This window comes from Medicago sativa, chromosome 4, assembly GCF_051527215.1.
Source record: "Medicago sativa cultivar Bolivia chromosome 4, Bolivia_mono, whole genome shotgun sequence".
NCBI lineage: Eukaryota > Viridiplantae > Streptophyta > Magnoliopsida > Fabales > Fabaceae > Medicago > Medicago sativa.
In genome coordinates, this window is record NC_140752.1 from 86,760,519 (window position 1) to 86,785,048 (window position 24,530).

At 34.2% G+C, this 24,530-nt stretch overlaps 2 protein-coding genes across 3 annotated transcripts; both read right to left on the minus strand.

Moving 5' to 3' along the window:
• Positions 1-5,256: 5,256 nt before the first annotated feature.
• LOC146933176 (uncharacterized) lies at positions 5,257-6,619 on the minus strand. 2 transcript variants are annotated; one of them, XM_085704911.1, is made up of 2 exons: positions 6,466-6,619; positions 5,257-6,320 (listed from the first exon to the last, which is right to left on the minus strand). In XM_085704911.1, exon 2 carries the CDS (start codon positions 6,295-6,297, stop codon positions 5,596-5,598), a length of 702 nt encoding a protein of 233 aa, XP_085561037.1. In that variant the 5' UTR covers positions 6,298-6,320; positions 6,466-6,619; the 3' UTR covers positions 5,257-5,595. The 2 variants fall into 2 exon arrangements, with proteins under 2 accessions (XP_085561037.1, XP_085561036.1); XM_085704910.1 differs by having other exon boundaries at positions 6,442-6,619.
• Positions 6,620-9,109: 2,490 nt separating this feature from the next.
• On the minus strand, positions 9,110-18,943 carry EMB2813 (DNA primase, large subunit family). Its single transcript, XM_085704912.1, has 20 exons — positions 18,726-18,943; positions 18,334-18,395; positions 18,127-18,230; positions 14,763-14,844; positions 14,621-14,680; positions 14,434-14,488; positions 14,002-14,021; positions 13,495-13,578; positions 13,333-13,397; positions 13,189-13,237; positions 13,068-13,115; positions 12,878-12,967; positions 12,643-12,702; positions 12,365-12,424; positions 11,982-12,056; positions 11,692-11,777; positions 10,500-10,593; positions 10,307-10,414; positions 9,540-9,604; positions 9,110-9,401 (listed from the first exon to the last, which is right to left on the minus strand). Exons 1-19 carry the CDS (start codon positions 18,871-18,873, stop codon positions 9,587-9,589), a joined length of 1,368 nt encoding a protein of 455 aa, XP_085561038.1. The 5' UTR covers positions 18,874-18,943; the 3' UTR covers positions 9,110-9,401; positions 9,540-9,586.
• Between the last annotated feature and the right edge of the window lie 5,587 nt (positions 18,944-24,530).

Genomic DNA, 24,530 nt, shown 5'->3' on the forward strand with positions numbered 1-24,530 from the left:
CATGATAAAAATCCTTCAATAACTCATTTTAGTTGGCGCTCTGATTTTTCATTGGATACCTAAGACTACCATATGATCAGGTGGCAACATTTATTAATGTGTTAAATTATAATGGAATGATCATGGAGAATGGAGGTTCATCACATTACACATATGCATGTCATAATATCCATTATACATGAATGTCACTCTCTGATTCCCCGTAGTTGGGAGCAAACAAAAGGTTCAATACCCCATACATAAAGAAATTGATTTGCAACAAAGAAAAGAGCAACAATAATGCATCCAGAAAGCATTGTGGTCCTAAATCTACCTCCACAGTAAACCACAATGGGTCTATGAATACAGCTGCTGGGACACATTTTTGACCTTGTGTTCGAAGATATTCAAGCCTTTGTAGAAGACACTGGTGATGGGGAAAAGTATTTGTAAAATTGTAATGAACAATCAATGTTCTAACAAATTTGTAAAAAGTAACTCTTATCTAATTTAGTTTTTGTTTGGTTTTGTAATTTTTAAAAGTTACGATTTAGTCTCTTATATTTATTTTAGATATTAATGTGGCCATTTTCTTTGTTGAGGGAAATGTGGTCGTTTTCTTATGAGAAAAGAATATGGTGATCCCGTTCAAATTAACTGCGGTAGAAAAGAACAATATTAGTATAATTTTGTAGACTACTACATTCGTATTACTTTTGCAAAATCAAAGAAATCAAAAAATAAAAGTTAAGAGAATCAATTGAAACTTTCAAAAGTTAAAGAGTCAAGTTGAAACTAAAAAAATAAGAGAAAGAAATCAATTAATTTTTTTAAGAGACCAAACTAAACATAAAAATAAGATAAGATACCAAAAATATATTCGAACTAATTTTGGAAAAAAGTGTTAAGCGACGGTTTACACAATACAATTGTTTATCGCTGTTTATCAATCATTAATCTTCGTCGAGAATGTCCTCGTGAGCTTAACTCAATCGGTAAGGACAATGCATAATATATGCAAGGTCTGAGGTTCGAACCTCGGACACCACAATTTGTTGAGAATTTTATTTAGCACAGCACATAAAGTAGATTCATGTCTTTCAACCGAATTTTCCCATACGAAGAAGTCAAAATTTCAACCAACCGAATTTTCCCATACAAAGAAGTCAAAATTGAACATTTAATCATTCGTTTAAAGGGTTTAAATCTCTTAGAACTTGAATTAATTGTCGTTCTTATGATTTATCTTCTTTTTTTGTGACAAATCTTATTATTTATCTTTGTTATTGCATAAAATATTAAATAAATAGACGCGTTATTGAAAAAAGTAATATTGATCGAATAATAGCACTTCAGTAAAGTTCTCAACTTAAGGTCCCCATCAGCTTAGCTCATTTGGTAAGGGATAATGCACAATATGTGCAGTTTAAAGGGTTTAAATCTCTTAGAACTTGAATTAATTGTCGTTCTTATGATTTATCTTCTTTTTTTTGTGACAAATCTTATTATTTATCTTTGTTATTGCATAAAATATTAAATAAATAGACGCGTTATTGAAAAAAGTAATATTGATCGAATAATAGCACTTCAGTAAAGTTCTCAACTTAAGGTCCCCATCAGCTTAGCTCATTTGGTAAGGGATAATGCACAATATGTGCAGGGGCCGGGGTTCGAACCCCGGACACCCCACTTATTCATCTTTAAGGTGAATTTCTCTAGCCGCTAGGCTACTTGACCAAAAAAAAAAAGTTCTCAACTTAAGTAAGGAAAAAAATTCAATGACCGGGACAATTAATACATACAATGTCATTCATTTTTGTACGGAAAGAATAATATCTTTTTCATACTCCGAAATAGATCACTATTACTTCTTTACAACTCTTGGTTTCATCTTTTCCACATTTGCTCTTTCAGTAAAGTTTACCTGAAAACACTCCACACGGTTTATTTCAAAGAAGAAAAAATGTGCGTGTGAGAACTATTGCTTTGTGACTATTTTGAAAATAACACTTTTGGTCCCTTAAAATACTTTACGTGCTCAACACTCACAAACTAATGTGCTGAAGGCACTGGCTGATTGCACCCTAGGAAGGGTCTAGACAAAATAATTGTGAGTTTTGTTATTGAACACCAAAACAGCATCACATGTGTTCAAGACAATACACCCAACACATTAGTTTCATCACCAAGCATGATGTTACGTTGTCCTACAATCTCTGAAATCCCAACCAGCATAGTTTTGAATCTGACTGCTGGGCAACTCAGCATGAATAAGAGCACCATGAGCACCCATCATATCAATTATGTATTCACTGCATCAGTACACTTTAATAACAGAAATTAAAATTAATCCAACATTAACACAAGATCAGCACAGTTGGCCTAAATAGAAGGCCGTTTGCCAAATACGAGAGGAGCAAAATGCTAAATGATATAAGAGAAACTGTTGGTGGTCCGATTTCAATGAAAGAAGACCATTCGAATAATGCAACTAAAAGTCATACAAAGATCAAAGCATACAAAGAAGACCATTCGAATAAGTTGCGGTAAATGAACTCCAAGAACGTACCAACTAGTCTGCGATAAATTAAACGATTGTTCCCTCACGGATAATCACATTTACCACAAATTCATATACTTAATTTAAGTATTTAACAATTTCATATATTCATTAATAAAGGGGGGATAATTCTCCATCTAAATGACATGAAGAGTTTTGCAATGCATCCAAAATAATGGAAAATGTCAAATTAATTGCTTTTGGAATCTCCGCCTCAAGAGTCTGGACTACTGCGGCGACAAAGTATAATAAGGAGTTTCTGACTCAACATAATTGCCAATTGTCATCATTCATCAAACTATGCAAGAAGTTTAATCAAATTCACAGCCCCATCATCAGTTCCTGCGTAATAGCTCCCCTTTACAAGCATGCAGGGAATATTAATCCTATCAGCAAGTAACTAAGCATCAGATGAATGAAACTAGCTTCAGTTGAACTCAAATAAATTGGGTGAGCGTGACCAAGTTTGAAAATTCAAATTCAAGGTAACCTACAAGTAAATGTTCTCTGCCCGAGAGAGATAAAAGAAGTTCATTTTAGCTATGTATATTGTTTTTTAATATACGCCTTGCTTGGATAAAAAACTTAATTTGCAGCTTATATCATAAGCACTATGAATAATATATTTCTTTTAAACAAGATAAAATAAAGTCACATTGTTTTTGTACAAGATATAAGCTGTTTTCATAAGATATCTTGTAGAACTTATGGAAATCATCTGAAAACAGCTTATGAACATATTATAAGTTGTTTTCATTAGTTCTCCCAAACAGTCTCAAAAGTACTTATGTCAGTAGCTAAGCTCAAATAAGCTAATCCAAACATGCCTTTAATGTGAATGTTGCCATTGGACAAATGAAAAGCATTGACAACTACGAAGATATGTACCATACACACTCCAAAATTGAACAGAACAAATCAAATGGGACATAAAACTCAACAATAAAATGTATTCCACCTGCAACAGGATGATGTCTAACATTGAACAAAAGCAATTGTCTCAACTCTCAAGTGTCTGAATTTTATATGCAAATTATCTATGTTTAATAAAAAAAGGGCAACCCGGTGCACTAAAGCTCCCGCATACACAGGGTCCGGGAAGGGGTTCCACTATTTGGTGTATTGTACGCAGCCTTACCCTGTTTTTTACACAAGAGGCTGTTTCCAGGACTTGAACCCGTGACCTTTCAGTCACATGACAACAACTTTACCAGTTGCGCCAAGGTTACCCCTCAAATTATCTATGTTTAATAAATTAAGAAAATCTTACCTTAAAAAGTAGGGCTCGGTGACGCAAAAGTCTAACATCTAGACAGCCAAGAGGAAGGACAAAAGCTCTAAAGGAATCTCGCAATTTGTGACTCCTCATAGCCCACTTTTTCATGACTTTAGCAGCATTACCAACTGGTCCACCCGTTATATTAACAACATCAGCAAGTTTCTGGAAAAAACAGTCCTAGTTCAGAAACAGTACACTCTTCAAACAAGGCACGGGTTTTTTACTCAAGCTGACTTAGCTAAACATCAACAACGCAGTTCACCGAGATTATTTCATAATCAAAATTTCATGAGGTGGGCACAGTTTTCAGATCCACCAACAATGGCATCTTTCCATGTTCAATTGAACTTGAGTTGATCCCATAGACATCATAAAACCCATCCATCACTTTCTCGTCATAAGCAATGACATTGAAATTCTCCCAGAGATAGAAACATAGTCTGCTTCAGTAAACACATTCCGAATATGATACAAGTATAACTACCGGTTTTTCACTTTCGCCAAATAAGAAAACACATCATCATCATTTATCAATTTCAAATGCTCATAAACAGCATGAAACCAAACTAAATTTCACATCCAAAACATATATAAACAAAATCCAATTTTTCAACTATAATCTTCATTGTATATCATTCATGGCTTAAACAAACTATACACCAACAATACCAAAACAAATTACATAGACATCTAATCATCTTTTAATAGTCAGGTTTCAAAATGGCAAAGACAGACTGAAATATTTACCTTCAACAATATCATTCATGAGTTCAATAACTATACACTAACAATGCAAAAAGTTTTAACCGTTCATAAAGCTATATTACATCCATAGTAGTTAACACCGGATAGCGGTGCGTAGCAGCCAACCCCAAAAGTGGGATAGCGTATATACTGGCCTACATTAAAGCTGATTTTTTTTTTTTAATTGAATCCTTGGCATTATGCATTGCTGCATATATTTCACCCATTGCGGGTTTTTTCTCATGATCAACCATTCTTATCCATGGCTGTGTTGTACACAGACAAAACAACAAAAGACAAAAATAAGCAAAAGAGGAACCAGAGGAAGAAGCAAAAGAGAACAGATGTAGAAGCATACGGTAGTTTACAAAAATACTTGGCAATTTAGAAATTGAGTGGAAACATAGTTTACAAAATACTTGGCTATTGCTCTATAAACTTTATATATTAGTTATTGGCTATCACCAATAACTAATGGTTGCAATCAATGGAAAACAGTATTTCATTTCATTGCAATAACAGTTGTAAGCCTACAAAGAAATCAAGAAGCAAATTCTTCGTATATTATGACAGTACAAAAAGTGAAGCCACAATGTACACAACTTTACAAGTGAAAATTCTTCATGAATTTCGAGAAAGATTTAATAAATATCAAATAAATTTAGGTGTAGCCCTAGTATAACACAAAAAATGTAGGACAGGGATCAAGAAGCAGACTCATCTTCTGTAATATGATAATTGACAGTACAAAAAGTGATGCAAAAATGTAAGCAACCTTACAAGTGAAAAATCTTCAAATTTCAAAAATATTTAACAACTATCAAGTGAATTTAGTTAACACGTAAATTTAAGCATAACCCTAGTATAACAGTGTAGGAGATGAATCAAGAAAAACTCCTCTTATGTTCTAAGATAGTATAAAAAGTGATGCCACAATGTAAGCAACCTTTCAAGTGAAAATTACTAATCAAAATTAACAAAGATTTAACAACTATCAAGTTGATTTAATAAAGACCTAAATTTAAGCCTAACCCTAGTGTTTCATTTTCTTCTTAGAATGTTCTCCCGACATACTTTCAATTCTCTCTTCACCATCTTGATTCTTCCTTTTCTCCGCAGCATAAAGTTTACTCTCACTCCCTACTTCAAGTTTCTTGTTTGTCCTAATTTCTATGTCCCGAGGACCCATCGGCCCTCCACTCTTCGCATCATTGCTTAGTTTTTTCTCTACCTCTTTCTGTTGTTCTTGTCCCTTCGCATTTTCAACTTCTAAATTCTTGTCCCTTTGCATTTTCTCCTTCTCACTCACGGCTTCATTTCTCTTTTTTGACCTGACATCTACATCCCGAGGAGCAACTAACCCTCCGCTTTCAACCTTCACATTGTTACTTATCTTTTTCTCCATCTCTTTCTGTTGCTTAGAACCATTAACTTCTTGATTGAATTTAACATCATTCTGATTCAACTTCCCATCAACATTGCGAAACTCTTTTTCAGATTTCACATCAACACTATCTTCTGTTATGTGGCTTTGACGATTCTTCCTATGAGATTTTGATAGTTTAAGTTCCTTGTGAAGCTGGTTGAGCAAGTTGAAACCCTTGAAAGTCTTTCCAAGAATAACATCATAGCCTCCTGAAGCACCATTGTCAGCAGAGACAAAATTGGAGAAAATTTTGGCAGCTCTGGAAAGCGAAATCTCTTTAGATGATTCACAACGACCGGTAATCGGCATCGAATTTCGCGGATTTCAACTTCCTACACATATAGGTATAAAAGAGAAACTAAACTATGTTGTTAATCGCGGTGCGGAATTGAGGTTTTTCAGAAACGCAATTTTCAAATGGAAGAAAAATTGGTATAAAAGAGAAAGGAAAACCTGTATGATGTTTCTAGTGGCTACCTTCGTCCCTACGATAACAGCTTTCCGGTAAGATTTTGCTTTTTCCGGCGAGTTGAGTTCCGATCGTTTCTGATACAGGTGCTTGCTGAGGTTTATGTTCTTTACTTAGGGTTTTAATAATTTTTAAAAATAAAATAAATTTTGTTTACTTTTATTGATGATGGGCCTGTTCAAATAGAAGTAAATTGGGCTTGTGATAAGAATCTCATTTGAGCATAAAATTTTGTGAGTTTCTTTTTCCACCCTCTAAGCTTCTTGTGTGCCTATTTTCGGATTCTAAAATCTGAAAAATAAAGGGTTAATGGAGGGTTTTTGAGTGTATTTACCCCTTTTAGAATATACAATATGAAACGTCATAGGACACATAAAAAATTTTATCATGTACTCTAAACTTATTCTTTCACTCTTACAAAACATAAAAAATTGAATTTACCCCATTTGTAATTTTACCTCCTCCTCCTTCTCATTGACTTATCGACCCGAAGTATAAGCAAATCTTCCCACAATATTAGAGGACATTAGCACAACATTAACTTGTCGGACGGAAGCAGAACCAAATCGTCCCGTGGTACAAAGGGAAAGGCAAGTCGTCTTGTCGCGCCAAGGAACAATAGTTTTATGAAAAGGGTCGTTGGCACAGGAATGACTTGTTGTGCAAAAGAAAGGCTCGCCACCATATAAGGGGACAGCGAAATGCCATGTTGTCTTGGGATGGGAAAGAACGAAGCATCATGTTTTACCATGACTGAGAAAAATTTGGCCAAGGCCCACTCAAAAGTCATGAACGAGACAATATTTTTTTTTTGAAGAAATGAACGAGACAATATGATACGCTATGATATGATACGCTCTTTCCTAACAAATCTTATGACAATTATTGAGGTATGATTATAATGTCCTAAACATCCATGCAATATAAATTGTGATTTTTTTTTTTTTTACCTCTAGGTCACTTTTTAAAGTTTTCGAAAATTGATTCAATTCCATAAAACTATTACCTATCGAAAATGTTTTGTGGGGATTAAGTCAAATAACAAGAGGGGTGAAATTGGAATTTTTTTGGTTGGTTGACATGAAAGTATAAATGTAGAGGTGCAAGATAAAATTTTATTTAAGCATTATATTTATACCATTATGCAACAGCAACTCAAAAGTTAACTGCTACTATTCCAAAAAGAGTTAACTGCTATAAAAAATTAATGTTGGTCGGACCTTTTTATGGATAAATTTACCCTTTGAACTTTGAAAACGACAGTTATTTAGAAACAAAAAATTTATGCAAAAGTGACAATTATAAAGGAACGGAGGGAGTAATTTATATGAATAGTCCAATAGCTCCATTTTAGTGACTAATGGTAGCCCTATTTTGTCAATGTGTGAGTGGAATATAATATAAGTTATTTGATGAACAAAGATGCTAAGTTGAACATAATATGTCAACTAGAGGTTTCACTGTTGACTTGGTAAAAATCTCTTATCCTTGCAATTTATGGGACTTAGTTTTTTTTTTTTTTAAGAAGCTAAACTTGAGATCTTGAGGAGGAGCACACTCTCAAGTCCCAGACCAACCCAAATGAGTTTTTATGGGACTTAGTTGATATCTCTTGCTTGTTGCAATGAGTCAAATATCCAGACTATGTTAGATGCTAGTTATTTGAGGGAAACATATGAGAGATGGTATAACCATAGTGAGTCCAGTTAATGGGAATGACGTGGCCAAGGGTGGACACAGAAGGAACGCTGCCACCAGAATAAGAGAGGGTCTGGAAGGCCAAAGAAACTTAGAATTAGAGAGTTGATGCACTAAATTAGATACAAATCCACAAGCTTGGTGTACATTTTGTTTTTTTAATATGTTTGGATTCCCCGGTGTCCCCAACATAGATCTCAAATCAGCAAACTTGATTCGTGCATCACCTTTAACAAGCATGGAGATTTTTTTCATCTCTCAAAATCCGCTTGCTAATTGTCTTTTAGTTTTTTTTTTTTTGAATGGCAAAATATATATATATATATATAAAGATAGGAAAGAGCACCAAGAGTAAAAACAATATACACACAAGGAGCCAACAAACGACTCTCCACCAAAAGCCCCGAAAGGAACAACACAAGACCCCACAGGCGGGGCCAAGGCGAAACGCAAAAAAGAAAGCCCCCTAAAAGTTATAAAATGGAATTGGGTAAATTTAAGGATTTTTGTTGAATCTAGGATGTTATTTATTTATTTTTTTGGAAAATAGAATGAATTAACTGAAAAATAGAAATTGGAAGATAACTGAAATTTAAAATTGAGAACTAAAACTCAACTGAAGACCAAAACCAAAACTTGTTTCAATCTCTGAAAATTTCAAAACAGAAAACTACCAAAAATGGAGCCTAAATTAACTTACATAGGCACACGTCTTTTCACAGCCAATTCTATGGTATACAAGTGAGATAAGTCTTGCATCATGCTTAAGCTAGTACCCACCATTTGACCAACACCATTAAATTAAATGAAATATAATGAGACTTTTTTTATCCAATTGCGTAAAAGACACTTTTGCATGGTGCAAGACTATTTTGCTTGTGCATGTTAGACAAAGCTTCCTGCTAAAAGTTATACGTATGAAATTTGTGCATCTCTTTATAAACATTCGACAAGTAAAAACCTATAAAAACTTGTTGATATTTATGATCGACGGGGTTAACACAGATATCAGGATCCATTCCCTACAATCATATTACATGCAGGCCAGTGGCTACAATGATGAACAATATAGAATGCAGTATTACAATCAATAAATACTCCATCGTGCCAGATTCCCAATCAGAAACTTGTAGGATAACTTATAACTGGAATGCCTAATCCCATCTTAGAATTGCTTTGGAAGCTAGTAAAAGATTGTCACCATGTCTGCGTCTATACATCAACTGCTACTAGAACCAACAACAACCTAAATGGTGTAAAACACAGATTTAGCTACCAACAATAAGGCAAATTCCATTTTATGCCTTTGTGTTTAACATCAAAAGGAAACGGAAAGCACGGAAAATAATCTGGGAAAAAGAACACAAAAGGGAGAGAATCTAACCTGTGAATGGCCACCAGCACAACACTCTAATGCTATAACTAATTTTATTAGGCTGAAGAGTCCTTCTGTATCAAAAAATAATGACATTAATAATGACAATTATCACGCTAGACAGAGATTATAGGTAGGTTGCATAACAGTTAGGTATTACTATTGCATAACAGTCAAGGGATATTCATATTATAGAACTGTTAGGTATTACTATTGCATATATTCCACCCCCTTCTCCTTTTCAACCTTCTGGTTATATTGCTACATGACATTCAACAGATCCTGTTTCAGGTTTAGAGTTTGAAGGGCATAACAGAGGAAAAAGCTGTCCAACATCATCCAGAGACCACGACTCTTTAAATGTCTATTTGTTACATCTATACAATTGTGTATATGATACTTCCGACCTTCATCTAACATCAGAAAAGACGATGTGGGATTTACGCCATAGGATCTATCAAGAATATACCCTTAAAAAAATATCCATAATAGTACGAGGTTTGTTTAAACAAAGTCACCTTTCATTGTCATCATGAATTATTGATGTATTTTTTTCACAAACACTCGTAGGCATAGTAAGCAGTTTTGTAAATCGCAATACAGGCCACAGGTAAGCATAAAGCATATTGTACTTGTGGCCCATATTGCAAGAAAAAACATATTTAGCAAAGACAATGCAATGTATAAGTATCTCTAACCAAGCTAGTTTGCAATTATGATCACATCTATAATTCGCAGGTATTGGTTTGAATACAAGTCTTTACTCTTTAGTCTACCTTTGGCTGCAATATCTTTTGACTGTCACTGAAATATTGATTTGGATGGTTAATCCCTGCATCGCATTGCACGCCGTGAAGAGCTTCAAATGTCAAGGTACATGCTAACTACACATACAGTACCCATATATCAGATATTAAGTTCAAAGGTTAACCTAATAATTGGAGTTCATCAGGTTATGCTGAGACCTACCTGATAATGTCTATTTCGCACTTTGTCCATGACATCTTCCATGGCTCGACTGTTCACCCCCATTCTGCTGAGAGCAGCTCTTAGATTCTCTTCACTGTTAAATTCAAAAGGCATATAAACATCATGCCATGACTAGGCAAAAAAAACATCAGAGAATGAGGCTGAACTGTTGGTAAACAAGTAGGCCCCACTGCATGTGGGTGTTTGTAGTCAAAGACAATTGCAACAAGGAACTGCCTAAGTTTCTACAATGCATTAAATGCATGAGGTGAAAATCTTCTACTCTATAGCTATGTATATAGCTTAAGGTGCAGAGTTTGTTATTCACATATTGCAGCAACTATTGACAACAAAGATGCATTGCGTTCACATTGCCTCATTTCTATATAAATAAAGAAATGAGTTAAAACTCCTTTAACTCTATTTGGGTGCAGCTTATTCCCTGTTATTTTGATTGTAGGGAACCCCCAAAATCACACAATTTGAGCAAATAAAAAACAAAAGGCATGCCCAATACTAGAGTAAGCTGTAAGAAAATATAGGTGGCGTGAGAAGAGATGTGAAACTGCATTGTTCTTAAGAATTAACTCGAGTAAAATCTGTAAACTATTCAAAAAATGACCCACTATGAGGAAATGGTGTAGTAGTGGGGTTAGACCGGGTCAATAAAATAACAAAAGGTTAAAATAGAAATAAGGTTCTAATAGTGAGATCAGATGGAGACAATATTTTGTCTATACAGAACAAAGTCAAAAACTTATCACAGGTATAACACAAAATAATTATCGGATGTAAAATCATCGAATAATATTTCTCACTAAGCAATGTGGGGCTTAGTATCTTTAAACTGTTTGAAATACACACAATTTCCAAGTTCTGCCACAATTAGAATATATTCAATACATTTATAAAGTAGAGTAAACAATATTTGAAACATGCATTCATTCTAAAGTACACTGAAACAAACTTAATTAATTTACCACTCATAGATTTGTAGATTATAAAGCCAACATATATAATTTAATAGCAGGATAAAATATTAAATTGCTCTTGAATCTTCCCACTATGACATCACAAGCCAAAAAATTATTTATCAAATAAAAATCAACGGAGAAAAATGTATCTAATTCATAAATCAGGTTAGGAAAGCTAAACTAGCCATTTAACTGGTTTAATTGGTGCCAAGAGTGACCTGAAATGTCGATAGGGGCAACCATGATGATCTCCAGCACCAGGAGTTGATGAAATAACCTTTTGACAGGAATAGGGTGTATAATCCTGACATGCATCAGAATATTAGTTTTTGAAACTTATGACATGCGGCATAGCAACACATTGGAAACAAACAACTGAGTATTTTCAAATCTAGTTTTGAATTTTAAATAAAATCGCAAAACACCCCTGTAAAAGGAATATATTTGTGACATGCAAAAAAACAGTTCAAGTTATTCCAATAAAAAATCAGTTAAGTTTAGTACTTACAGTTCTCTTCCCTTCCTTTCCATAATTATGGCGGATGTTATATGAATATTCTTTCTCAAACTTCTCCAAACCAACCTACAACCAGATCTTACAATTAATTAATCATTGATGTAATTTGAGAAAAATAGAACAGTATATAAAAATATGAATAACTATTCAAAGATTATACACCAAGATGTCTAGAGAGATATGGGATAAATTGATGTATAATATGAATAGTGCAATTCAACATTCATTCTCATTGTGATAAACTGAATAGATAGACAGGCAGATTAAAGGCAAAACTGTTGTGATTCTCACATGTTTAACTTTAAAGTATAAAGTATGAATGAGTATGTAGATTTTAGTTTCTGATAGAGAACATGTACAAGAATCGTAAATACCTTTTTAGAGAACTCGGCTCTCCAAAACGCAAGTGCATCATCAAGGTTCAAACCAACACCCTGCTCATTACAGAGAAAAGAACAAAAGATGAGAACACTGAAGACAGACGGGGAAAGAATGAACGCTCATTGAAAAGAAAGCAAATTAAATAAACGTATATGCACAAAGGAATGATCTGTCAAACCAATAAGATAAGCTGCATCATGGACACCCACATGTAAAAGCGTGTGAAATGTCAAGCTGCATTTAATGGTATTATCAATATGCTCAGACCAACCTTGAGAAAGAGGCCTAGTTGCATCCTTCCACCGTGCTTTAAATGATGGTCCTCTTTCAGCTGCATAAGGGTGGCATAAATCAAGAGTCAGGACAGATGAGACAAGAAAAGGACAAAATGAAGACTCATTATAAAAGATGAGTTAAGAAGAAAAAAAAAAGAAATTAAAAATGAACTGAAGAGTGAGAATTGAGAAACACAATCTATGGATCGTAGTTTATGACTGATCTCTTACCTTATCAAACAGGTGACGCATGCACAGAGGAAATGAGCTCTTGGCAACTTGATCAATGTCTTTTAAAGATATCTCAGCATACTCTCTTGGCTGCAGAGGTTCTCAATCAAAAGGACAATTAATTGCCAATCCAACATCACATTAACTCCTAATAATGGTGACAAATGAACAAATATACCACATTAATTACCTGAGAAAAATCAGGACCCAGATAACTTGAGCTCAAGGCTTCCACAATCTACATGAAACCTAGTCAACATCAATTAAAAGGAAAGGATATACTGACAAACAAAGAGCGCAATCACACTTACAGGAGTCAATCTATGTTTCTCTTGTTCTCTGATTGAAGATGTCCATTTTCTGCAACAATATAGCAACCCTAAGAATCTGAAGACAGAAAATTCTCCTGGAATATATATTGGAACATTTATTGAGATCCAAATGACCAACAAAACCTGTTTGTAAGGACGAGTGTCTTTGACAGCTGACTGCGGAATAGCGTGGCTACAAGCGAAACAACCTGTGAAGGAATCAGAATTGAAACATAATAAAAGGTCTACTATAATCAATACACTGATATTATAAAACAACTAATAGAAAGCAATTACATTACCAACCTGATTCATTGCAACATAAGCATATCCTTGACTTATAAACACTTGACGCCGAGCTACAAGTTCTGGAACTTCTTCAAATGGTACCTATTTGGGAATGAAACGCAAGATATTGAAATGTCATAAACACTGAGTAGAGAGGGGATAATTCTAGATTAAGATGACATCAGGAATATATAATTTCCACTCCATCCATTTTTTAGAAAGGTTCCTCCCACAAGATTATTCAATCTTACATTCATTGTCATGATGGATACAATCAAATGCAAGTTGTTTGATATGTTTTCAGGGAAAGTAATGAAAAATAGAGATGAAAGTGTGTTGAAAGAAGATATTCTCTCAAACACCCCACTCATAAACAAACTTCTGAAACCTAAAAACAGCATTTCTACTTCCTCATCCCTTCAAAATAGTGCACAGAAATTTATCATGTCCGACTTTATAATACCTAACTGATCATCAGACTTATATAGTGACAGAAAGTTAATAGGGAAAAGATAACACACATACCTTGTAAAAGATAGCATCAACTGCAAAAAAGAAAAGGAAATGATAGGCACGTCAGATATAAATAAGTAGTCAAAAACTGGAAATGACTTGTAAACTTCAAGAAGAAAAAGGATTTAGAACTATTGAAAATGTATATCCTTGCCCTACATTAGAATAGCAGCACAAACATATCATATCACTTGTAAAATCCCCAAGATATCTTTTACATAAATTAAATCAAGCAACTGCTACCTCAGTGCTTGATTTACATGCTAAAGGAATCCAAAGGAAAAAGGAAATGCGCCTTAGGCGGCAGCAACAACTGGATACTTTTATGTTCCTACCCATTCAACCTCCAGCACAGTGCATAGAAATCATTTATGCTGAAAAGAAGAATGAAATCTATGCCAATACTGTAAATGATCATTGAATAAAGAAACACCGTCTTCCTACCTGTGGGTGACTGACCCATGGAACGTGCAACTTGTCCCAATTTCTCTTTTATGCTCTGGAAATCAAAAGATTCAGGTTTTAACGTACTGAGAGGTATTGTTACTCTAAACTAAATTTCGCTTTAATTCACTTCATAGAAACAATAACAATAAAATGAAAACCAATGAAACAAATGGCATGTCATTACCTCAAATTCCACATTGCTAACAGCCTTGCAAGTAAGGTCAAATTCGTCCATGATCGCCCTCTGTGCACTCACAGGCAAAACACGTGATAAATTAGCATCTTACTTGAAATGCAAAATACATGTGGTTAAGGACAGATTTTACCTGAGCTTCAGTAGTTAGAAAACGAAAACGGTAGCGAAAAAGTGCACATTCCATAGAGAGAAACCATTTCCTCAAGTCCTCCCTAGTCATACAGGTCAATATTCAAGTAATTTAGTATATATTGAATAACTTAGAGATGTAGCTTGGATTTCTTTATCTATACCTATTAATAAAGGTAATACTTGCTTTTTGGTGTAGCCTATTTTTACTTCCTAAAATACCCTCCTGATTTAGTTTTTTTAATCCATGTTAACTACTTATCAAACCGGCAAGCCAATATAACCCAATCATGGCAGTTTATTATCCGTGTAGTTTTCTAAAAGAGATAGTCATATAACTGCTAAACATTTCTTCTAAAACTTATTACAGAATGTATATCCTCTACCATTTCGTCCCATTATTACCTACTTTTTCAACATGGGATAAGGTTTGATATCTACATCGCTTCACAATTAAGTAGTGTCATTGGAAAGAATTTGCTTAAAAGGCTACCAAAACAATTGAAGAATGTTGAAGATCAGAGTAAGAAGATGGCATTATAGCAAACAAACAAGTATTTAAATTTTTATCCTTGATGAGATCACGATTAGTTTTTTAATTGTATATACAATCTTTTTTATTTTTGACTTGCTATAATTGTAAACTAACAAAAACAAAGATACTTACGAAATATTAAAAAATAAAAATAAGAACAATGGATATGCTCTATATTTGTTGTTTCTCCATTTGTGATTACTCCAAATTGAAAGATTTTTTTTTGAACGATCTCAATTGAAAGCATCTATACTTTTATCATTGATTACTCCTAATTAATTGCTATTTTGTGTTTGTGATTCATAGAAGACTCTTATTGACATTCAAATTATTTTGAAATCAAACTCTTAACCAAAATCACTTATGTGTATACAAAGAAGAATATTGAAACTGAAACGTGGAGGTTGAGGGAACTGAGTGGAAAAGAGGGGACCCTAGGTGGTAATTCAGGAGATTACAAAAGGGTATTCGGGAATTGTGTGAAAAAAGAGGAGATATGCTACAATGGTGATGGTAAGGCAGGACGGTAACGGAACCACGCGTAGAATATTATACTGTGTAACATGTTGTGAACTTTGTCACGACGAAGTGATGAACAAAAAAGAGGCCAGTCACGTTGTGCGCAACATGGACTAACAACGCAGAAAATGAAACAACCCCTGTCGGAGGAAATTCAATGGCTGCAAGGGCAATACACCTTTCTGGTGTGGCCTGTTTTCGTTCCAAAAATGTCCTTTACTTTCGTTCTCAAGTTTAGTAAACCGGTGCATAATAGTAATTTCATCGTAACCCCTAGATTAGATTAGATGAAGGCGGTGACTGATGCCTCTCATTCAATTTCAAACACAGAAACTACTAAACAAAAACTGCCGCACAATCTTGGGAGCGGAAGAATGGAAAAAGATGGATGGAATCTCATGAAAAACGGTAACCCATGAATTTTATTAAACAATTTCTCAAAGAAATTCCTCACACTCTCACTTTTTTAGCGGTTTCTTTGTTTATTCTTATGTCATTTTGATTACTCTAATCATTAGGACAAAAGAGCGAGAGAAGTGCTGCTTGAATAGATCAACATGGGATTCTTAATTTGACAATCAAGTGCTATGAGTTGTTTTATAATTAGACATTATTTCATACAATGCATTTTTGGGTTTGCAGTAATAAAAATAGACTTTCATTAAATTGATTTCGACGAAAAGTGAGTAGATGGTAAAGTGATTTATATTTGTATGTATACATTTATCTAAAAACCAATGTTATATCCTTCCAATTAACTGGCTAATAGTTTTTATTTTTTGGTAGTGCTGGCTAAGTGTCTTACATGATTTTTATTTTTTTTGCTCTTACTTGAAAGTAGTTTGGGTACCAAATTCATTTATCAAAAATTGTTAAGAGATCGTGATTGTTAAAAACAAGAATTAGAGCTATTCTAAAACAAAACTAAATTGATGTTGTTTGATTTATTTAATCTTCCTTTTGATTAATTTTCATAGACTTTTTTGTTTGTTTTTAGGATGGCCGAGTCTTTTTAGTATCTGCTACAAGAAAAAAGAAAAAGAGAGAATGCCAAAACAGAAAGCCAAAGAAATGGTTACAAAATCACTAAATCAATGTCTGAAACATGAATGCAAAATGATGCTAAAACACAAAAATTAGTCAATGTCCAAACAATCCTGAGAGCTACACTCCAATTATTATAACTGAAGGCTTTAATAGGATGATTGGCCTTCAGCCACCAAAATGAAAGCCTCTTTGGTATTATAGGAGTTGAGAAATCGTGCTTTCTTTATGATGAAAAATCCTATTATTTCTTTCCTTTCAGATTACCCAAGCACAAGATAACCAAATTAAAAGCATAATAGAGCACCTCAATAGTAAATGACACAATTTGGTACAATGCAAAAAGTATGATTAACATTACTACAACATATTTTGTTAAAAAAAAAAAAAATTACTACAACGTATCAAAAGTGTTAATTAATCACAATATGAGTTTTCTACGGATAAAAAAATTGACGAGCACAGCTATTTTTATTTATGATTAATCATAATTCATTAGCAGCGTATTAAAAGTGGATATGTATCATCTCACATTTTTTTACCAAGTTTGATTTCTTATATCAAGTACATGTATGATCTTTCTTCAATTATGATAATTTTGTCCAAAATATAAGAAAAAGTAAACCAACATTTAACAAAACATAGTGTTTAAAAGTAACACACATTAGCGCAATAGAAAAAGCGGACAGACGGGCACGGGAGTGCCTGTCTGGACGCTAGTGAATATAATATTCTTTCTCAATCGAGTTTAATCCTTGCTTTTGTCTGAAAAATTGTCATTCAGGATCAATGTGTGTATAATATACGTGGATGAGGAATGAACCACTCCAATTACATAAAGAATGTTAATACTCAACCTTCTTAAAAAAAAAAAAAGTTTATACTTAACAATCTCAGTCTCAATTGATTACCAATTGACTCACTTTCTTGCAATCTCTTATTTATATTGATCAAAATGTCATTTTCCAAACAACAGCATATGATTAAGCTTTGGATCACAGTGTTGTTAAATAGAAACTATAGTGGTGCTATTCCACACTATAGCGTAGCAGAGTTTGGACAAACCGCTATTGTTCCACGATACGCTATATAGTACAAAATGTTGTCAAAATAGTAGCACTATAACACTATTGCAGAGCGGAATTTTAACAATCTGCTGTTATCTGCTATCCTTGATTGACAACATTGGGATCACAAAAAAGGGAATACCTTTTTAAATTGCATAGAACAGAAAACTAAAAACAAATTAAAGAGAGAGAGTTCTTACGTTCTACAATACACGAGACGTAAAACAAAATGAGATATAATATCCTTGTTCAGAATTTCAGAAGCATGTTGATGTCTCATGTTCATTTTCCATAGGTCCTTTACCTGTGGCAAATGAGGTTTTTACATGAAAATAATTCATAAGAGAAAATAAAAAAACTAAATAAACTACTGATCTATTCATATGAGCAAAAATCCAGAACTTTACCAATTTTTCCATTTCATCCGGTTTCTTCCCTCGCGACAAACCATCAGAAATCCCCTTGAGAACTGCAACAAGCAATAATATACATCAATTATCAAAATATGCATCACAACGTCTACTGGGATAATTATTTGAAAATGACTTAATTGAATGTAATAACTTGTGTAGGTGTTTTGTCGAACACCTGACACGCATTGTAAGTGTCGGTGCTACATTGATCGCAACACCTCAAACACATATACACGACAAATCAATTACAGATTTCAGATCTTCACTAAACCACTACACTCAAATTACGATTCAAACCCTTAGAACGAAATTATCGAGAAATGGAAGCATGTGGTTACGAATAGAACAGATCTATAGAAATTGAAGAAGCAGAACGCGATTAGTACCTCTGAGGCGATCGATGGCGTATGATTCGAAATCTTCGAGTCGAACTTCGAGTGACGGAGCAGAGCGATAGAGGGGAATAGTTGGGGCAGAAACGGCGTCGTTGGAGGAAAATAAGTTCCGGTGACTCTGAGGTCGAACAACTTCCATTGTTTTCTCTTGCGGCGACGAAGGTAGAACAGTGAAATGCTATGTCAATTTGTGACTCGTTTGAGTTGCTGATTTTCACTTTGTGAATTGTCGCGCCAAATTATTGAGCCCGGGGTACAAAATGGCGGGAAAATGATCTTTTTCTCTCTCTATTTTTTATTTTATGGAAAAATACATTCGAATTTAAGTTTTTAAGTATATTAATTAAAATAAATTAAAAATACGTAAATGAAGAGAATGAGCAAATGAAATTAAAGAAAATAATTCAAAAATATTTTGTCCTAAATTAAAACGAATATTTGATAAAAAAGTCATTTATTATTATTTTCATTTGAAATTGATGAGAGTCGCATTTTTCATTTCATTGGGAAATTTTTTTTTTGTTACCTTTTTGTGAAAATATTTAAAACAATAGCATTACTTTATTCCTTTCTTGTGATTCATTTTCATTAATTTCTCTATATCAATATTTTTTTGGTGATGCTCTTTTATATGTCATAATTATAAGAAGTTTTTCTTTTAAATGGCTAAAAATTAAAAATACTCTGAAACTTAGCTTGCATTGTCTGAGTCGGATCAAAAAGTGAAAATTAAAAGGGGGTGAATAAATCTAAGAACAAAAGAGAGAAGACGCGACAAAGGGCGATGATGGGTAAGACAGTTTTCAACTCGTCAACCGAAGATCGTGCACTCCAAGATACCTTTGATACCATGTAGAAATTACTATATAACCACAGTCATTTATTTCAATGGGAATAGTGCTCCTTTTATAGGAGAGAATACAACTAATCAACTCCTTAGTTTAAGGAGTGACATAATGAAAAATAAACAATCATTAAAATAGAATAATAATGGAAGAAAGCAATATTTTTTTAATTTTTTTTTTGGTACAAGAGAGGGCAAAGCCCAAAAAAAGAAAAAAAAACAAAACTAAGAAGTTAATCGAACATTCCTATGCATGCAAGCCCCGAATAAATCATCAAAAAGGATTCTTTTGACCTCACAAGGAGGAGACTCCAACACTAGAAAATTAAAGTGATTTGTAGAAATGCTTAAATTAGCAAGCCAATCAGCACTCCTATTTCCTTCACGCCAAGTATGGTTGAGTTGAACATTCCAACTCATCTTCAGCAGCTTCCGGATCCGGTGAACTAAAACAAGAATATTCCCATTGAACTTGAAATTATCAGAAATCATGTCGATCAAAATCTTTGAATCACTTTCCACTATAAGATGAGAGTAATGTTCGCTCCAAGCCATGTCCAAACCCAAATATAGCCCCCACATCTCAGCATGTAAGGCATCACAAGCTCCAATCTTCTTAGTGTAGCCTTTGATCCATCTACCGTCTGAATCACGAAAAAGGCCGCCACATCCAGCAATAACCCCCATATCCTTGCAAGCACCATCACTGTTAAGCTTGATCCAACCTTCTTGAGGCCGCTTCCAACCTATATAGATGATTTCATTCAACTTTGGACCTTTACGAACAAGCTCCAGGTTACAATCTTCAATATCTTGGACAAATCTCCAAATTAAAGAAATTGGGTTGTTCGGCCTAATAAAATCAGCTTCAAAAATAGTTTTATTCCTGCACTTCCACAAGTACCAACACGTCGTCATGAAAGTTGTCTTCCAACTTAAAGTGTTCGTCCCAATATCTTTCTTGTTGAGGTTATTGAAGAACCAATCACTGCAATCGAAAGAAAAGAAATTAGTTATAAAATCAGATGGAACGATGTAAAGCCATACCTGAATAGCGTAGATGCAATCGCGAAGCACATGAAGAACAGTTTCATCTTCATTTCCACAACACGGGCAAGTAGGAGAGATTCCACCACCCCATTTACTCCTTCGGAAATTTGTAAGAATGTGCCCGTGTGTAGCCAACCAAATAAAGGTTTGGATGCGATGTGGGCCATGCCACTTCCAAATACTTTTCCAGTCACCCTCCAAAGTCGGGAAATCCTGATGCTCCAAAGAATAAGCACTTTGAACTGTGAAATGGTTGGTATTGGTTCCACCCCACCCAATAGTGTATGGACCATCATCATCATTAGGGATCGGAAGCGCAAGAATTTGATTAACAGTGTCAGCTGGCAAGTTGTTTATGAGGAAATCAATGTTCCAATCTCCAGAAGGACTAAGAACATCCCTAACCGATAGAGTTGTATCCATGTAGGCCTAGTTACCTATAGACATAAGTGCTCCATTGTTAGGAACCCACTTATCTAGCCAAAAATTAGTATTACGATCATCCCCAATATTCCTCACCATATGACCTTGAAAATCATTCCAAATGTTTACCAAGGCTTTCCAAAGAGGAGAATCGTAAGGTTGTGCGCTAATGTTAGCAATGAGGTCATTAGTACGTCCATATTTGCTGCGAAGAACTCTACACCAAAGTTCTTCCGGATTTTTAATCAAATTCCAAAGGATCTTCATGAGAAATGCTTCATTCATCTTATGAGTTTGTCGAAATCCAAGACCGCCATCAACTTTAGGCAGGCAACAAACATCCCAACTAATATGATGGGTTTTCCTACCTTGATCAGAATCTCCCCAAATGAAACCCCGCTGAATTTTATCAATCTCATCACATATAGTCTTGGGAATTTTAGCATACTGCATATGGTAGTAGGGAATTGTGCTTATAACAGACTTAGCGAGAGTGATCCTACCTGCCAAACTTAAACATTGTTGCTTCCAACCATTCAACTTACTCTGAATTTTATTAACAATATGATTAAACTTGCTTCTCAAACTCCTTACAGGAGCAAGATTAGCCCCAAGATACATGCCCAAGCTATTGACCTGATTAAACCCTGTGTGATGTAAAATATCCTCGCGAAGTTGGGTATCAACATTCTTGGAGAAATATACACAAGTTTTATTTCTATTTATCTTTTGACCAGAGGCTTGACAAAAAGTATCAAGGCAGTGCAAAACACAATGAGCCTGTTCAGTTGAGGCTTCTGCAAAAAGAAGATCATCAACAAAAAGTAAATGAGATATTTGTGGACCATACCTGCCTGCGCGCATTGGAATCCAATATTTCGCTTCTACCTTATCAGCTATCATGTGAGACAATCTATCCATACAAATGACAAAAACATAAGGGGAAAGGGGGTCTCCTTGCCTATTTCCTCTAGTGGGATAAAAGGTATCAGTTTTTTCACCATTCCACATGATTTTGTACGACGAAGACGAAATGCAATGATGAATGATTTGAATGACTTGTGGGGGAAATTTACACTCCTCTAAGCATTTCTCCACAAAATTCCAGTTAAGACGATCATAAGCTTTTTCTAGATCGATTTTGATAGCCATGAAGCCTTTTTTACCTTTCATTTTAGACATGGCGTGCACCATTTCTTGAGCCACAATAATGTTGTGGTGTATGTTACGACCTGGAATAAAACTAGACTGGTATGGAGAGATAATACGATCAAGCAAAGGTTTAATCCTGTTAACAATCACTTTAGAAATGATTTTATATATAACATTACATAAGGAAATAGGCCTAAACTGAGAAACAAATTCTGGTTTCTCAATTTTAGGAATCATCACAATAAGTGAGAAATTCTAAGTTCGAACTCCGACACCTAAAGATGTAATGTAATGTTCTTATAAACTGGATCAAGAACATTACATTACGTTATATATGTGTAATGTTCTCTAGAGATCATTTTGTAATATTGATAATATGACAGACTAACTTGATAAAGTCCTGCGAATCCAATAACAAAATTAAATATTTACTTAGATTAAACATAGTATACGGTGCAAATAAATAAATTCTCCAAGGATAAAATGAAGTATGTAAATTTTTTCATGGCTGCTTGTCATGAAGTCAGAAATGGGATTTCTCGTGGATAGTTATGTGGTATACTGCTTGAAGATTGACTTTCTTAACCAACATTATTATGTAACATTTAAAAAAACGAAAACAAAAGAAACTTGGTTTACAAATTTGACAATAAAGTGATTACTATCTGTCTAAGTTGCCAAGATCATCAAAATCATAAAGAACCCAAATCCATGTCTTACAAGTTCTATTTTTGATATATGCAATTGTTTGGATTTGTTTGATACCATTGGATGTCTGGATATTCTCAGAATTTCAGTTTCACATGTAATTTAGGTTTGTCAACTGCTGCAACCTCTAAAAGATTCAAGGTTGAAGGATACAGAAACAAGAAGGAGATGAAGTTAGAAAGCCACACTGGTTGATGAACTTATCAGTTTAAAATTTGAATCAATATCCGTGATTAATAAAATATACCTGCATCATAAAGCAAAACATTGATGCCATGTTAGTTTAAAATTTGAAGCAACTTCTAAAACAAATAAAACAATCATATCATCGTATAAGAGAATGGATATGGGCACAAGTCAGTGAGGATAATAAGGTTTTTCTGCAGCTTAAAAGAAAAAATGTGTACAAACTCACAGTCATGGTGAGAGCCAAAGGTAGTGATGTTCCTGCTAAACGAACACGATAAGCTCGTTCTTCGATGAGTTTCTCACCGGTGTCACGGAAATTGGCTAGGCCATCGTGGACACCCGCAAATATGAGAACCAGAAACATTACCACCTGCAGAGTGCAACACTATAAAGGGTCACTATTACTGATGAGTTATGAATCTGAGTCCATTGCAGTTGCAGATTTATATTGGTCATAATAATGGATGCAAGAGAAAAGCAGACAAAGAAATAGGTAGTACTAAAAGAATAGACAGTATGTCAATATCTGCATGAGAAATTTGTGTTCTATGGAGCATTGACGTAGACATTGGACATGACACTGACACTAAAACTCAACATCAATAATAATTTGAGAAATTGAAATAATAGAATGTTATCATATGTGTCAAACACAGAACACTTCTTCAATTTGAAATGTCGGTGCTACATAATCTGTGTTAGATGTTTTATTATGCCTATAGCATGATTAATTTCGAGATTATTTCAATCCAGTGTTAAAAGCCAACGTCAGTGATTTGCATTAAGACATGGCCTCAGCATTCATGTCTTAGTTGAGACTCATTTTAATATAATACTAATGTTGAAAGTGTGAAACAAAGTTGATTCTTTTGGTTGTGGTTAATCTTGTTAAGCTTGTATTCAATAATTTCAGCACGGAATACTATTTACAATTCTAAAACGTTGAAGGTTTTTTTTGTTGCGAGTTTGTAACAATCATGAGAATTCCCTCTCACTAACCCTACCCGATGCTCTTTCTCTCTTACTTTCTTGGCACATTTCATTATTTTTTTGTTCAAGTCATCCTATTGACAAGTGTAATTTTGGTTTCTTCAACTGAAATTACCAAATAACATATTATTCAGAAATATTGAAATTTGAAAGCAAAGTCCTCAATAATTTAAGAATACAGTGTTCCCTTGGTAGGCGTAGCTTTTGCCTTATTCTCTTCATTTTTTCTTTTTGGTTTTTTATCATCCTTTTCACAAATCAATTGGTACAAGCAATTTCATAATACAATGATCATACATAAAATTATTAACCACAAAACTCAACTGATGCCTTCTCCTTCCATCAATGAGCATTTTCTTCAGAAGAAGCTCTCGCGACTAGTTTTGATGAAAAGGATAAAGAAGAAGTAGATGGAAATGAATGAAGGGGTCTATGATAAA

Excerpts from the sequence above, each read along its gene's own strand:
- EMB2813 (XM_085704912.1), bottom strand. The coding sequence starts at position 18,873 with ATGGAAGTTGTTCGACCTCAGAGTCACCGGAACTTATTTTCCTCCAAC. Across the intron at positions 13,238-13,332 it reads ACACTCGTCCTTACAAACAG|AAAATGGACATCTTCAATCA; the intron begins GTTTTGTTGGTC and ends ATATTGTTGCAG. Across the intron at positions 12,425-12,642 it reads AACTAGGCCTCTTTCTCAAG|GGTGTTGGTTTGAACCTTGA; the intron begins GTTGGTCTGAGC and ends TGTAATGAGCAG.
- LOC146933176 (XM_085704911.1), bottom strand. The coding sequence starts at position 6,297 with ATGCCGATTACCGGTCGTTGTGAATCATCTAAAGAGATTTCGCTTTCC.